The sequence below is a fragment of the Malaclemys terrapin genome, chromosome 12 (genome assembly GCF_027887155.1).
Source record: "Malaclemys terrapin pileata isolate rMalTer1 chromosome 12, rMalTer1.hap1, whole genome shotgun sequence".
NCBI classification, from domain to species: domain Eukaryota; kingdom Metazoa; phylum Chordata; order Testudines; family Emydidae; genus Malaclemys; species Malaclemys terrapin.
In genome coordinates, this window is record NC_071516.1 from 41966946 (window position 1) to 41980591 (window position 13646).

Genomic DNA, 13646 nt, shown 5'->3' on the forward strand with positions numbered 1-13646 from the left:
CAGGTCCCTTGGAATATCATAGCCATTAAATACTGGTAGAATTAGTATCTATCTATCTATCTATCTATCTATCTATCTATCTATCTATCTATCTATCTATCCCCTTATACACCCATGCATCTATCTGGCAACCTGGCAAATTCACCTATCCATCCATCCACCCATCTTTAGATATCTCATCTAAATCTGACAAACTCATTTGAAGTGAGTGAATATTTATGACTGCATAATTTATTAGGAAAAAATGCTCCTTGTTTTCTAATTGGGAATTGTACTCAGGTATCTTCTCAATTGCAAAGATGTAGTATTTATTTGAATGGTTGTTTAGCTTTGATTGGACTCGCATTGGTCATATGTTCCTGTTTCTGTCTCCTTATTGGACCAGCATAATCCTTCATTTATTTATTTTTAATGTAAACAAAAGACAAAATCTGAGCTGGAAAATTGCATCATCCAAACATTCTTTCCTATATGATTAAAATTCACTTTTCTCAATTTCTTTTTATAATTCAGTAGGCTAGTCACAGAACACACATTTTTTTTCTCTGTGCAGAGGACCCTCACAAGACCTGTATGCTGTTTAAAATTCTCTTAACCACAAAAAATAAGACTCAATACCTGCAAAAGGTCAGTGTCCTGAATTAGCAAACACAACAATGCAGAAGAAATATTTTATTCCAGTGAACTATTTTTGAAGCATTCATATCATTCCAGACATCAGTTGTATCTTCAGGAACAAGCAGAAGGTCTCTGTTCTTTCCAAGATCCAGATAAAATCTCCCCTCATCTTTCTCAGTTTCTTCATCCATTAATGATACTGTTGACCTTTATTTCTTGGTTTTCCTATCACTGCAGTCTATCGCCATTCTGAACATGTTAATTGAGAATCAAACCACACTGACTGAATTTACTTTCCTGGGTCTTTCCAATGAACCATACCTTCAGATTTTCCTCTTCCTGGTGTTTTTAGCTATTTACCTAATCACTCTCTTGGGGAACATGATGATAATGCTGGTGATATGGGCTGACTGTCACCTTCATACTCCCATGTACCTCTTCTTAAGTAACTTATCCTTTCTTGACATCTGTTGCTCCTCAGTCACAGTCCCCAAAATGCTGGAGAGCTTCCTAGCAGAGAAGAAGACAATTTCTGTCCATGGGTGCATTGCCCAGCTGTTCTTCTTTTTTTTTTTTAGCTACCACAGAGTGCTACCTACTGGCTGTGATGGCTTATGACAGATACACTGCCATATGTGAGCCACTGCATTACTTGAAAACGATGAGTGAACCGGTCTGTATGTGGATGGCAGGTGGCACATGGATAGCTGGCTTGCTAAATTCCCTTGTCAACACTCTCCTTGTAACCGACTTACACTTCTGTGGGCAAAAGGAAATTAACCATTTCTGCTGTGAGCTTCCGGTTCTATGACCACTTTCTTGCACTGACATGTTTATCAATGAAATGGTGCTGTTTTTAGATTTTAGAGATGCTCTCCCTCCTGTTAACCCTGATCTCTTACATGTTCATCATCTCCACCATCCTGAGGATACCTTCCAAGGAGGGAAGATGTAAATCTTTCTCCACATGCACCTCACAACTCATTGTGGTTGGTTTGTTCTATGGGATTGGGTTTATAAGCTACATACGAACTGACTCTAGCTACTCTCTCATTCTGGAAAAGGCGGTGTCCATCCAGTACAATGTCTTAACTCCCATGTTCAACCCCATCATCTACAGCCTGAAGAATAATGAAGTGAAAAGTAGTGTGTGGAGAGTGCTCAGAAATTGCAAATAGGAAGAGATTAATGTGAACTTGGTGTCTGAGGGTGAGATTTTTAAAACTACCATAAGGTCAGATTTTTAAAGATATGTGGGGCATATGGGATTTTCAAAAACATCTAGGTGCCTAACACACATTGAAATCAAATCCCTTAACCACCTTTGAAAATCTCAGTCATAAGACATGCTGACTATTAGCAGTGAAATAGAAGTACCTATAAATGTATTGGTAATATGTGATATGTCTGTTTGTCAGGGCAAGATCCTCAGCTGGTGTAGCTTGCAAAAGATCCATTGACTCCAGTTGGGCCACATGGATTTATGCAAGGTGTCAACCTGTCACATTGCTTTCAGTAGAGCCATGCCAAGTAAAACCAGGTGTAGATCTGGCATCTGGCATGCCTTCAGTGGAGTTACACTGATATAGAAAAGCTAGGGATCAGGTTTCTTGTCTCCATTTGTGTTATATCTATTTATACCTACTGGAGATATGATTCGCTGAGTCCAGCTCAACTATGCTAAGTTACACCACCTGGCAATCTGAGCCCTATTTTTCTATTGAGAAATTCTTCTCACAGTTCATCTATAGAAATCTAAACAGCCTTGTAGTACTGCTGTCCTGTTCTCCTACATTTGTTTCACTCAGCTATTACATTTCTTCTTAATAAAATTGTAAGATCTTTGGTCCATGGATTCTCTTTTAGATCCATCTGTAGAGTAGAGTTCTTATACTAGATGCTGTGGGCTAGATTCACAAAAGGACTTAAGCACCTCACTGCCACTTTAGGCACCTAAATCCCAGAATCAAGCCACACTGGAATTTACAACCCCCCTGCTCAGCTTCCACCTAAACTTGTTCAGCACCTACATTTTTTCACATACATTGATGCCCCATGCCAGGCATCTGGATGCCTAAGACACAGAGTGATTCAGAAATGGGGAAAGATAGGTGTTCCTCCACCTACCTCACAGTGATGACTTGGTAAATAAAGAAGGGATAACCTAACCTAACTAAAGTCCATATTCCCCAAATGAGAACTGGGTAAACTCCATTTACCCATGTTTACTCTTGACTACACTATTGCTACAGGGCCCGGTCTCACAGGCATGCTCCGAGCTTGCCTACCCGATTGGGCCCTGTGACTTTCTGTACCTCAAAGTAGTGCGCTGGAGCCCCATATTCACCACTGTGATGTGATTATGATGTGTTTTGTACAATGCATCCGTCGTGAGGTATCATTTGAGAACTCATGATCTGGTGAACATTAATATCCTTTTGAATTATGTGTGTTACCTGAAGTTGTACCTGAAGTAATGGAGTTTTGCTATGTGTGTGTTACTGAAATACATTATGAGGTTGAGAGATACCCATAGCCCACCTTTCAGTGGCAACAAAGGAGCATCTGACAAGACAGATTTACATCAGGACCAGCCAGACATGTGTTGATGGCTTATCAAAGGATCAACTCTCCAAGAGACTCCTCAGAAAGACCATGTACCCAATGGGGGCTGCCTGACCCCCACATCTCAGCAAGGATCTTTATAGCAGCTGGAAGAATGTATAAAAGAGGGACAATGACATTATCACTTGGCCTCTCTCCTCCCCCATCTCAACATCTGGAAGATCGTTTGGAAGATTGGTTCCCGGCTGGGAAGGGGATCCTGCCTGTGTAATAAGAACTGTAAACTGCCTGTGTCATCTATTAGGGTGAAAAAACTGTTTGATTCAAATCTTGTTTAGTCTGGAGTATTTAGACTGCAATTTTATTTGTTATTTCTTATGTAACCAACTTTGATGTCTATGCCTGCAACTTATAATCACTTAAAATCTACCTTTCTGTAGTTAATAAATCTGTTTTAGATTTTATCTAAAACAGTGTGGTTTTGGTTGAAGTGCTTGGGGAATCTCAGCTCAGGTTCACACGGATTGGTGCATGTCCACTACCCTTTGTCAGAAAGGTGAACTAATTAATGAGCTTGCACTGTCCAAGGGAGACTTGAGCAGTGTAAGAGGTATATTTCTTGGTTGCAAGGCTGGGAGCTAGGGTGATTTGTTGGTGCCTCTCTTTATACAGCTCACGAGTGGCTTAGAGAGGATTCATGCAATTTCGCTGGGTGTTGGTCTCCACATATTGATGGCTGAGTGATCACAGCACCTGGAGAAGTTTGCTGCTTGTCACAGGCATAGCATTGTGAAAAACAGCAATAATAATAACCATAATCATAAAGGGTCAGACTGTGATACACTTACTCTACCACCATTTAAGGACAAATTTTCACAAGTATTTAGACAGGTGAGACACCTAGGCCCAAACCCATCAAGGGACTTAGTGTATTTCCACACTACAACTGCTCCAGTGGCACAGCTATGGTACTGCAGCACAATAGTATAGATGCTTTCTACATCAATGGAAGAGATTTTTTCCCCGTCTATTCAGGTAATTCACCTCTTTGAGAAAGACAGTTGCTAAGTCAATGGAAGAACCTAGCTATCAACATAGGTACCATCACTCAGAGAGGTGTTGTTCCTACAATGGTGGAAATTCTCTTCCATTGCGGTAAGCTGAGTCTACGCTATAGGGTTATGCCAGCATAGCTATGTCACCATACATGCTGCTATAGTCCCCACAGTGTAGACAAGCCCTGAGTATCATACAGACACATAGAGGGATCTGGGCTTTGTTAGGAGAATGTAGACTGGTTTTGTTCTGTTTCTGTAATTCTGATACATATCTTGAAGGAAATATATTGAATTAAGTTAAACTTTAGTGAATTAGAATTACAGAACTGAGTTCATTGTGGGAGAATCGAGTCTCAGGTTTACACCCATATGTTTTGGGGTAACAAGGGGAAGAAGGGGAGTGTGAAAGCTCAGACCCATCGCTCTAAAGAGAAAAATGATGCAGGATGCAAACTGTGACACTGGCAGACCAGGTGTCAGCTCATGCCAAGGCCTCACTGAACACAGATGAATGCCCAGCTGGAGACGAGTCAGGTTCACCCATGCATTAGTATTGTTAAATAGGTATTAGATTTATAAAGATGTGCAATGCTTGTGAATTGCTGCCTGCATTAAGCTCACTTATAATGTCTGTATCCATGTTCTCAGTGTTTAATATTTAAGCGTTTGCTCAGTAACTGTAAAAGTGTTTGCCCTAAAACTGTCAAGAAAGGAGCATTACCAAGTGTGAAATAGGAGTTTACCACAAGAGGTGTCATCTCCTCTCCAACAAAGGAAGGTACATAGACACCTGTCATAACTATAAAGGGAAGGGTAACAGCTGTCCTGTGTACAGTACTATAAAATCCCTCCTGGCCAGAGACTCCAAAATCCTTTTCCCTGTAAAGGGTTAAGAAGCTCAGGTAACCTGGCTGGCATCTGACCTAAAGGACCAATAAGGGGACAAGATACTTTCTAATCTTGGGGGGGGGGGAAAGATTTTTGTTTGTGTTCTTTGTTTGGGAGTGTGTTCGTTCTCGGGACTGAGAGGGACCAGACATCAATCCAGGTTCTCCACATCTTTCTAAACAAGTCTCTCCTATTTCAAACTTGTAAGTAAATAGCCAGGCAAGGCGTGTTAGTTTTCCTTTGTTTTCTCAACTTGTAAATGTACCTTTTACTAGAGTGTTTATCTTTGTTTGCTGTACTTTGAACCTGAGACTAGAGGGGAGTCCTCTGAGCTCTTTAAGTTTGATTACCCTGTAAGGTTAATTTCCATACTGATTTTACAGAGATGATTTTTACTTTTGTCTTTAATTAAAAGCCTTCTTTTTAAAAACCTGATTGATTTTTCCTTGTTTTAAGATCCAAGGGGATTGGATCTGTATTCACCAGGAGTTGGTGGGAGGAAGGAGGGGGGATGGTTAATTTCTCCTTGTTTTAGATCCAAGGGGTTTGGATCTGTATTCACCAGGGAATTGGTGAAGGTTTTTCAAGGCTTCCCCGGGAGGGAAAAATTGAAATGGTGGCAGCGGAACCAGAGCTAAGCTGGTAGTTAAGCTTAGAAGTTTTCATGCAGGCCCCTACATTTGTACCCTAAAGTTCAAAGTGGGATCCAGCCTTGACAACACCAAACAAGCCATTGTGGAACATCAGTGGACCAAAGACTTTGTGGATCGCTTGCCCCTGCCCGTCTCCCCCGCCCCCATACACACACACAAGCACTCACCTCATCAGCTTGAGCTCTAAGTGCAAGGAATAAAAATCCATGTTAAGAAATTGTTGTCTCTATGCTGCTAGAACTCTCAGGGTATATCTACACAGCAACTAGACACCCATGGCTGGTCTGTGCCAGCTGATGCAAGCTCATGGGTCTCAGGCTGTGGGACTGTTTCATTGCTGTGTAGATGACTGGGTCCGGGCTCTAGCCCCCTATGAGGGTGAATACCCAATTTTCCACTGAAAAACTGTTTTTGATGGAAAAATTTCAATCAGCCCTAGATAACAGCATACTGAAATCACAGAGCAATCTTCTCTCTCCCATTCAATAAAGAAAGAGATTGCTAGTCTGGGAGAATAAATCCAGCTCAGTACCTGTTCTGGATACTGCATTGTGTTTACTCACTCAGAAATTATCTGGGGTATATTGTGACCCAGTAGCCCCCCCGCCATGTTTAAAAACCCCTTTGTGATCACTTACCCATTATTACTTAGTGGCTGTGCTATCAAACTCCAGTGGGTGAAAGGGCAGCAGAATACCCAACAAGGAAGTGTTTTATAGTCCTTCCTCCTAATTCTCAGACTTTTCACAGAAGTGAGTAATTCATATCTCCTTTTAAATGCAGATTATTTTGCTGTTTTGTTGTTGATTGTGCAATAGAAGTATAGGAATTGACAGAAATTGACATAGTAATTATCAAGTTATGCATCTAATCCAGCATCCTGATTCCAACTGTGGATAGAACCAAATGCAGCAGAGGCAGGTGTAAGGACCAGCCATAGACAGCTGAAGGATAATCAGTTCCCTACATTAGGTATCATCTTGAATCTCTAATAATTAGAGACTGGTGTAAGCGCTAAAGCATGAAATTTAATATCCCTTCCAAAATGTATGTGATTATCACTTAACCCTGGATTTTCTTGATATCCATCAAATTGTCCAATCTTTTTTTGACTCTTGTTAAGATCTTGGCCTGAACCATTTAATGCAGCAATGAGTTCCACAGTTTAATTACTTGTGTGTGGGGGGGAGTATTTCCTTTTAATGGTTTTGAGTTTCCCAAGTTTTATGGTTCAGTTAGCCTTAATTATTATGCCAAAATTGAACCTAGTGAGTTTATTTAAGCCAAAGCAATTGCTCTGACCAGCATGTATTGAGTTTCAAAATAGTTGTATTTAAAGGATGTTTTAATATAAAAATAATTAAATATTGAAAAAATACTGAAAATTCAATGAGCCTATGAAGAGCAATGTAACATTTTTTAAAGTCAAAAATAGTATTTAAACTGGTTAACAGACAGAGTTTAGCCGTGCCATTAATGCAAATTGGAACACAATGGTGATTATGGAAACACAACTGCTGCCTCCATAGTACATTCTCTTACACGGAGTACATTTTTTCCCTCTCTGGATGTCTAATAGATATCAGAACTGATGGACAAGAATAGAACTTCCCAATTATGGGTGTGATCTGCAAATTCAAGGATTGTACTATATTTTGACTATTGATTTTTCATGTTTTCTTTACTCTCAACAATGCTCACAATAGATATTATGTAAATATGATGTGTGTGATGCTTTTGCTGCTGAGTCTTTCTGCCATTGGTAAATGAGCCTATGTACTTGTCACCTCTAGAAAACCATGTAGTAAGACAGTTCTCTAAAGCAGTTACCACTGTGGCTAGTTCTCTATTACAGAAGCCAATCTCAAAATTGTATTTACATTAATTAGTTGCATTACATTGAATTAAATGTAGTTTCTTTGGGCTGCTAGAAGGAGAGATGGAAAGGGTAGACAAATAAACATTAAAAAGGAGAGCTTTTAAAGCTTCTAGGGTAAATTTTCAAAAGCATCCAAGTCCCATTTTAAAAAGTGATTTGGAATTAATGCCTGTTTTAAAGTATGTAGGTGTCTGAAAATGCAGAAAGCACCTAGGGAGATTTTCAAAAGTGCCTAGGCACCAAGCTCCCAATAGGAGTTAGGTATCTAGATCCAGATTTTTAAAAAAATATTTAGGTGCCAAACTCACTTGAACAACCTGGACCTTCAATGATTTGAAAAATCCCATTAGGCAGCTGCCTGCATCTTTGGGTGCCAAAATACCTTTCAAAATCTGGTCATAAGTGCTTTTGACACTTTTACTGTTAATTTTACCTGAAGTGTTGAGTACTAAGGCCAGTTGTCAGTGCAATTTAACAATAAAAAGGTAAAGGCTTGAGGGTTTTTGTGTGTTTCATGTTTTTGTTTGATGTTACTTGTTGGGGGTTTATTGTTGTTATTATTACTACCTATTTTCAAGGGGGACATTCAACATCAGCTATATAGTGAGACACTGGTTGTGACCTTAATTAGAGGTGTAGTGTGTAAAATAATACACTCTAAAGAATTACTAAACAAAATAGTAAAATGTACTCCAGAGGTCAGGGGGTTAAGTTAAACTCCTTTTTCATAAGAAAGAAAGAAAGAAAGAAAGAAAGAAAGAAAGAAATGGAAGGCATTTACAAAGAACTCCATAATTATGTATATAATTAGATTCCAGGATTGTCAAAACATATCACAGGTCTCATTTTGTTCAGAATACCACAAGGTTCAATCACCAGTGGATTTGTGGTCTGTTATCATCCATTTTTTAAGTTCTCAGCCATTTTGACTTTGCAAATTACACCTATCTGATGTACAGCTACCATAAGGCATGTATCTATGCCATGCCCAGAGTTCTAGAACACTGGGATTTCAGCGCTAACTCAACCAACCACCACCCTTACACTATGGCTAATTTGCATGCAACAATTTCATTGGCTATCCGAGGGAGACTGCACACATAGGAGGTTACATGGCCCAATTGCCACATGCATTTCATATGTTGTTTCTGATACTGACAATATCTAGATAGATAGATAGATAACAACTCAGGATTTTAAGCCAATCTCAGAGGAGGGGTGAAGGGAAAGCCCTCTAACAATCCTATCTTCCCCCAGTTCATAAATCAGACTGGGGCTTAGGTGTCTGGCTCCACAGAGTAAGTCAGCAATGCACATGCTCAGACCAAACAAAATTAATTAATTAATTACTGAAATAATTTAACAATCATAAAGTTCCCAGGGTGTTTTCAGTACAAAGTACATGAGATATATGCTACTAAACTTTCACAGCAATGGTTCATGAGTCTAGAACGATCTCACAAGATCAGAGTCATGGATGGAATGGTGCCTCTCTTGTGGATGTGGTGGCTGGGAATATTTTAAGCCCTTAGATTGGGTGAGTGGGGTTATTGTAATAAATCAATGTCTTTGGCGAGTGGGAATGGACTGGTACACTGCCATAATGGATGGGAATGTCTTTGGTTGGTATTAATACTAAATGGGAATGCACCAGAGTTGGGGCTGAGGTAACTGAAGAAAAAGTCAAGTTCCCTCCATTCCTACTGTGAATCCTGGTGCTCAATCAGCTGCCAAATAATTTAGGGAGCCCTTTTTTTGGCAACATGTTGTTGCATTTAAAGAAAGAACTGGCTCCCTCTTCATGGCTATTTCCTACTCCTTCCTATGGCTTTCTTGAAGGCAGCTTCCACATCCTTGTTCCTGAGGCTGTAGATCATTGGGTTTAGCATGGGTGTGACCACAGTATAAAACACAGACACCACTTTCCCAATATCCATGGAGTAGCTGGAGGAGGGGGAGAGGTAGGTGAAGAAACCCGGGCCATAGAACAGCAGGACGGTGAGGAGGTGGGAAGCACAAGTTGAGAAGGCTTTGCGTCTGCCCTGGGCTGAGTGGATTTTCATGATGGTGGATAATATGTAAGCGTATGATGTGGAAATCAACAGGAAGCAACTTCCACCTACTGCTCCACTGAGCAGAAAAACCAGCACCTCATTAAAATAGGTGTCCATGCAGGCCAATTTGATCAAAGGAGGGATCTCACAGAAGAAGTGATTGATTTCATTGGGACCACAGAAAGGTAGCCTGGCTATGAAGAACGTATGTAACATTGAGTAGACAAAACCACCTATCCATATAGCAATGGCAGAGCACATACAAGTCCTGTGGTTCATGATGGTTGTGTAGTGCAAAGGCTGGCATATTGCCATGTAGCGGTCATAAGCCATCAGGGCAAGAAGCAAAGATTCAGATCCAGCAAAGGAGATGAGAAAGTACAGCTGGGCCATGCAACTGGAGAAGGAAAGAGATTTAATCTTGGCAACCAACGTCACTAGCATATTGGGGAGAGTGACGGAAGAGTACGAGATGTCTAAGAGAGACAAGTTGATCAGAAAAAAGTACATAGGAGTGTGGAGAGTGGTATCCACCCAGATAGCCAAGCAAATGGAGAGGTTGCCAGCCAAGGTCAGCAGGTAGATAATCAGGAAGCTCATGAAGAGTAACGGCTGCATTTCTGGGAAGCTCGAGAGGCCCAGGAGTCTGAATTCTGTCACTGTGCTTTGATTGTTCATGTTTGTCACTTTACCTGCATGCAGGGACAAATAAGATGAATATATTCAGTTGAAAACAACATGCGGATAATACAAGACAGTGGAACGGAGAGAAGGTATATGTATGCTAAACATATGTTCCACCATCTCTTCCTTTTCGGACCACATTCTGTAGTTCAGGGAGCATTTCTGTCTATCAAGCTCTTTGGAACATAATTAAGCCTTAAGCACTTACGTTTATTATAATTATTATCATTATTACTTCTAGATATATTCACATGTAACAACATAAATAATAACACTTGATGTTCAATATTTATTCTGGCTGCACAGTCCTAATTTACATCAATCTATCATGGAAATTCAGCAGCTACCCAAAGTTCATATTCTCTGTTTTGATATTTTTCCATCTTAATGACAGATGCTTTTAAAATAAAGGTTTAAAGCTCCTGTTAAAATGGTAACTTCTTAATAGGGCTGGTGGACATTTTTCTGCCCAAAAAACTCTACAAGCACATTCTGGAATCCATCGTGATTCAGGAGAGAAAGTGCATGCTTAAAGTTAAACAAATGTTTAAGCGTTTTCCTCAGTATGGATGGATTAATTTCTTATTCCCTGGGCAAGTTGGGCAGCAGTGACCCTGAGATGGTTGATTTCAGAGTAGCAGCCGTGTTAGTCTGTATCCGCAAAAAGAAGAACAGGAGTACTTGTGGCACCTTAGAGACTAACAAATTTATTAGAGCATAAGCTTTCGTGGACTACAGCCCACTTCTTCGGATGCATCCGAAGAAGTGGGATGTAGTCCACGAAAGCTTATGCTCTAATAAATTTGTTAGTCTCTAAGGTGCCACAAGTACTCCTGTTCTTCTTTTTGAGATGGTTGAGTTTGGGATCCTCACAAAAGGAAGAAAAGAGAGTAGCAAAATATGGACCCTGGACTTCAGAAAAGTAGACTTTGACTCCCTTAGGGAACTGTTGGGCAGGATCCCCTGGGAGGCTAATATGAGTGGGAAAGGAGTCCAGGAAAGCTGGCTGTATTTTAAAGAAGCCTCACTGAGAGTGCAGGAACAATGTGACAGATGATTTGGAAAAAGCTGAAGTACTCAGTGCTTTTTTTGCCTTGGTCTTCACAGACAAGGTCAGCTCCCACACTGTTGTCCTGGGCAACACAGGATGAAGAGGAGGTGAGCAGCCCTCGGTGGTGAAAGAACAGGTTAAGGACTATTTAGAAAAGCTGGACATGTACAAGTTCCTGGGTCCAGATCTAATGCATCTGAGGGTGCTGAGGGAATTGGCTGATGTGATTGCACAGCCATTGCCCATTATCTTTAAAAACTTGTGGTGATCAGGGGAGGTCCTAGACAATTGGAAAAAGGCAAATATCATGCCCATCTTTTAAAAAGGGAAGAAGGAGAACCCAGGAAACTACAGCCTCACCTCAGTCCCTGGAAAAATCATGGACCAGATCCTAACAGAAACCATTTTGAAGCACTTGGAGGAGAGGAAGGTGATCAGGAACAGTCAACATGGATTCACCAAGAGCAAGTCATGCCTGACCAACCTGATTGCCTTCTATGATGAGATAACTGGCTCTGTGGATATGGGGAAAGCAGTCGATGTGATATATCTTGACTTTAGCAAAGCTTTCAACACGGTCTCCCACTATATTCTTGTCAGCAAATTAAAAAAGAATGGATTGGATGAATGGACTGTGAGGTGGAAAGAAAGCTGGCTAGATTGTCGGGCCCAATGGGTAGTGATGAATGGCTTGATATCTAGTTGGCAGCCGGTATTAAGTGGAGTGCCCCAGGGGTTGGTCCTGGGGCCAGTTTTGTTCAACATCTTTATTAATTATGTGGTTGATGGGATGGATTGCACCCTCAGCAAGTTCGCAGATGACACTAAGCTGGGGGGAGAGATAGATACGCTGGAGGGTAGGGATAGGGTCCAGAGTAACCTAGACAAATTGGAGGATTGGGCCAAAAGAAATCTGATAAGGTTCAACAAGGACAAGAGCAGAGTCCTGCACTTAGAATGGAAGAATCCCATGCACAGCTACAGGCTGGAGACCAACTGGCTAAGCAGCAGTTCTGCAGAAAAGGACCTGGAGATTACAGTGGATGAGAAGCTGGATGAGTCAGCAGTGTGCCCTTGTTGCCAAGAAGGCTAAAGGCATATTGGGCTGCATTAGTAGGAGCATTGCCAGCAGATTGAGGGAAGTAATTATTCTCCTCTATTCGGCACAGGTGTGGCCACGTCTGGAGCATTGCATCTAGTTTTCAGCCCCCCACTTCAGAAAGAATGTGGACAAATTGGAGAGAGTCCACCAGAGGGCAACAAAAATGATTAGGGGGCTGGGACATATAACTTATAAGGAGAGGCTGAGGTAACCGGGCTTGTTTAGTCTGCAGAAGAGAAGAGTGAGGGGGGATTTGATATCAGCCTTCAACTACCTGAATGGGGGTTCCAAAGTGGATGGAGCTCAGCTGTTCTCAGTGGTGGCAGATGACGAAACAAGGAACAATGGTCTCAAGCTACAGTAGGAGAGGTCAGGTTGGATATTAGGAAACACTATTTCACTAGGAGAGTGGTGAAGCACTGGAATGGGTTACCTAGGGAGGTGGCGGAATCTCCATCCTTAGAGCTTTTTAAGGACTGTTTTGACAAAGCCCTGGCTGGGATGATTTAGTTGGTGTTGATCCTGCTTTGAGCAGCGGGTTCAACTAGATGACCTTCTGAGGTCTCTTCCAACCGTAAGCTTCTATGATTCTTTTAGTCCCCTTTGAAAATTTCTCAGCATTGGTACCTCACTTTGCCATCTGTACAATGGGGATTTACCATTTCACACCTCACAGAAATAAATCTAAACATTAATTGAAATTCTAAAGCAAAACTTGTTTTATCTTTCAAATTCAAATTTTAAAAAATATTTTTCATATGAAAGTGGAACAATTTTAATCCCTTCCTGTGTGAAAATTTTTTCCATCTTACTTTTGAGAAAGAGATTTATTTCTTCTTTGTTCTTTTAAAAATGTTTTAAAAATCCTTTCACAAGCACAGAATATTTTTAATTTCACTGAAAATGTAAAAAATGGAAAATCACACCATAAAAACAAAGAAATGAATTAACAAAAATCTTTCAAATTATGCATTTCCTCACAATGTTTTCTATTTTTTTGATAAGCACTAATTAATTCATAAAATATTTTAAATATGTTCAGATATATGGGAAAATCAAACAGATTTGGCAGAGTTTGAAAGCAAAACACCTAT

The 13646-nt window shown here is 40.6% G+C and overlaps 1 protein-coding gene and 1 pseudogene across 1 annotated transcript; one reads left to right on the forward strand and one right to left on the reverse strand.

Annotated features, from left to right (window-relative positions):
* The first annotated feature begins 999 nt into the window (after positions 1–999).
* LOC128846048 (olfactory receptor 5A1-like) lies at positions 1000–1796 on the forward strand (annotated as a pseudogene).
* Positions 1797–9466: 7670 nt separating this feature from the next.
* Positions 9467–10393, reverse strand: LOC128846704 (olfactory receptor 1019-like). The gene has a single exon (XM_054045947.1). The coding sequence runs from the start codon at positions 10391–10393 to the stop codon at positions 9467–9469; it is 927 nt and encodes a 308-aa protein (XP_053901922.1).
* Positions 10394–13646: the final 3253 nt, after the last annotated feature.